The sequence below is a fragment of the Marmota marmota genome, unplaced genomic scaffold (assembly GCF_001458135.2).
Source record: "Marmota marmota marmota unplaced genomic scaffold, marMar, whole genome shotgun sequence".
NCBI classification, from domain to species: Eukaryota; Metazoa; Chordata; class Mammalia; order Rodentia; family Sciuridae; genus Marmota; species Marmota marmota.
The window spans coordinates 5,197,001-5,199,002 of record NW_026000249.1 but is presented as its reverse complement, the minus strand read 5'-3'; the positions used below and the strand labels follow the sequence as shown (position 1 = coordinate 5,199,002).

General features: G+C 40.0%; 1 protein-coding gene across 1 annotated transcript in view; it reads left to right on the top strand.

Moving 5' to 3' along the window:
• Vegfd (vascular endothelial growth factor D) overlaps nucleotides 1-2,002 on the top strand; it is a 30,558-nt gene that overhangs the window by 16,743 nt on the left and 11,813 nt on the right. Inside the window, exon 2 of the mRNA XM_015488053.2 lies at nucleotides 1,566-1,853. Within this exon, the coding sequence (XP_015343539.2) occupies nucleotides 1,566-1,853 (288 nt within the window). The remainder of the gene's footprint in view (nucleotides 1-1,565; nucleotides 1,854-2,002) is intronic.

Here is a 2,002-nt window from a genome sequence, read left to right as displayed (position 1 = left end):
TTGGAGCCCGACCCCACAGTATGTAGATCGTAGCCAACTTTTTCTTCTATCAGACGGCGTGTCTCTGATTTGATATCAAGCTCCTTGATCCATTTTGAATTAACTTTTGTGCATGGCGAGAGAAAGGGATTCAGTTTCATTTTGTTGCATATGGATTTCCAGTTTTCCCAGCACCATTTGTTGAAGATGCTATCCTTCCTCCATTGCATGCTTTTAGCCCCTTTATCAAATATAAGGTAGTTGTAGTTTTGTGGATTGGTTTCTGTGTCCTCTATTCTGTACCAACTGTATTTTCTTTATAAGAAGTGAGTCACTAGGTCCTGTCTACACACAAGAGAGGGGATTACACAAGGCCTGGCCACAATAGAGGTGGGCATCATTGAGGGTCAGTTTTTTTGTTTTGTTTTTGTTTTTGGTACAAGGGATTGAACTCAGGGCTCTCAGCCACTGAGCCACACCCCTAGCCATATGCATGTGTGTGTGTGTATATATATATATCCTCCTGCCCCAGCCTCCCAAATCACTGGGATTATAGGCATGCACCACCACACCTGGCTTGGGGGTCAGTTTTGCTTTTTTTAGGGAGGGTACCAGGGATTGAACTCAGGGGACTAGACCACTAAGCCACATCCCCAACCCTATTTTGTATTTTATTTAGAGACAGGGTCTCACTGAGTTACTTAGCACCTTATTTTTTCTGAGGCTGGCTTTAAACTTGAAATCCTCCTGCCTCAGCCTCCTGAGGCACTGGGATTACTGGGATTACATGGTGTGTGCCACCATGCCCAGCTCAGTTTTGAAACAAGAATTTTTACCATATCCTTAATATACAATAAAGTCTACACTTCAATGCATGGGAAACTGTAGAGTTTTATTATAAAATTGAATCTTTCCTCCAAAATCAGTCATAGAAAGACTAGAAGCATTAAGTGTCCAAGTGTAAAAAATCTTACTTAAAAAATAAACTGAGAAAAAAATCAAGTACTATTTTACAAGAAAGTAAGTAATTTTCTTTTTATTTCCAGAGGCTTGTTTCGCTTTTTCTTGTTTTCCTCAAATTAGCTATGGCCAAAGGATTGCTCCTTCTATTAAAATGAATGGGTTTATTTCATCATACTATGTGAACATCAGTGAGGGGCATTTACAAATTAGAAAACTCTTGATTTTAGAAAAGATTAGTTCCACTTAAATGCCCATTCATGTGCTTGCCAGGTTTAAGTCCCACTATAGTTAGTTGCTGAAGCAATCAACAAAAACATAGTTCTCAATGTTGCTAAAACCTATCCACAGCTGGCTTCAAGTATAAGAAATGCTATCCAACTGTATCCTGTAAATCATTTGATAAATAACATCAACATGTTATTTTTTACATGTTTCCATTTACTTATTAACCAGATTCCCCAGATGGATTCGGTGGGATTATGTATGGGACACGGTGTACGTCCCCAAAGGGAAATAAAATATTCTATGAAATGTATAGTATAAATGGGAAAGAACACAGATTAGGGGTTTAATATTTTTTCATAATCTTTGCTTAAAAAACTGACCAAAAAATTCCCATGTAGTACAATAAGCAGAAAAGCTACGAAAGCATCACCCTGGCATGTGTTGGCATGTCAGGGTCATTTCATCTGCTGGCCCCAATGAACTTTCTCTCTACAGTTATCGATGAGGAGTGGCAAAGAACCCAGTGCAGCCCTAGAGAGACATGCGTGGAGGTTGCCAATGAGCTGGGGAAGAGTACCAACACGTTTTTCAAGCCCCCTTGCGTGAATGTGTTCCGATGTGGTGGCTGCTGCAATGAAGAGAGCCTCATCTGTATGAACACGAGCACCTCTTACGTTTCCAAACAGGTATGGGGACGTTAGCAAGTGTGCCCTCTCCAATGCCCTGATGATGGTCTCATTGGTAGCCATTGATGACCTTGTGGCCAAGTACCATGCTTAATAATCTCATTTAATCCTCCAAACAAATTAAAGGGTATTTTATCCTCTTTTTTTTT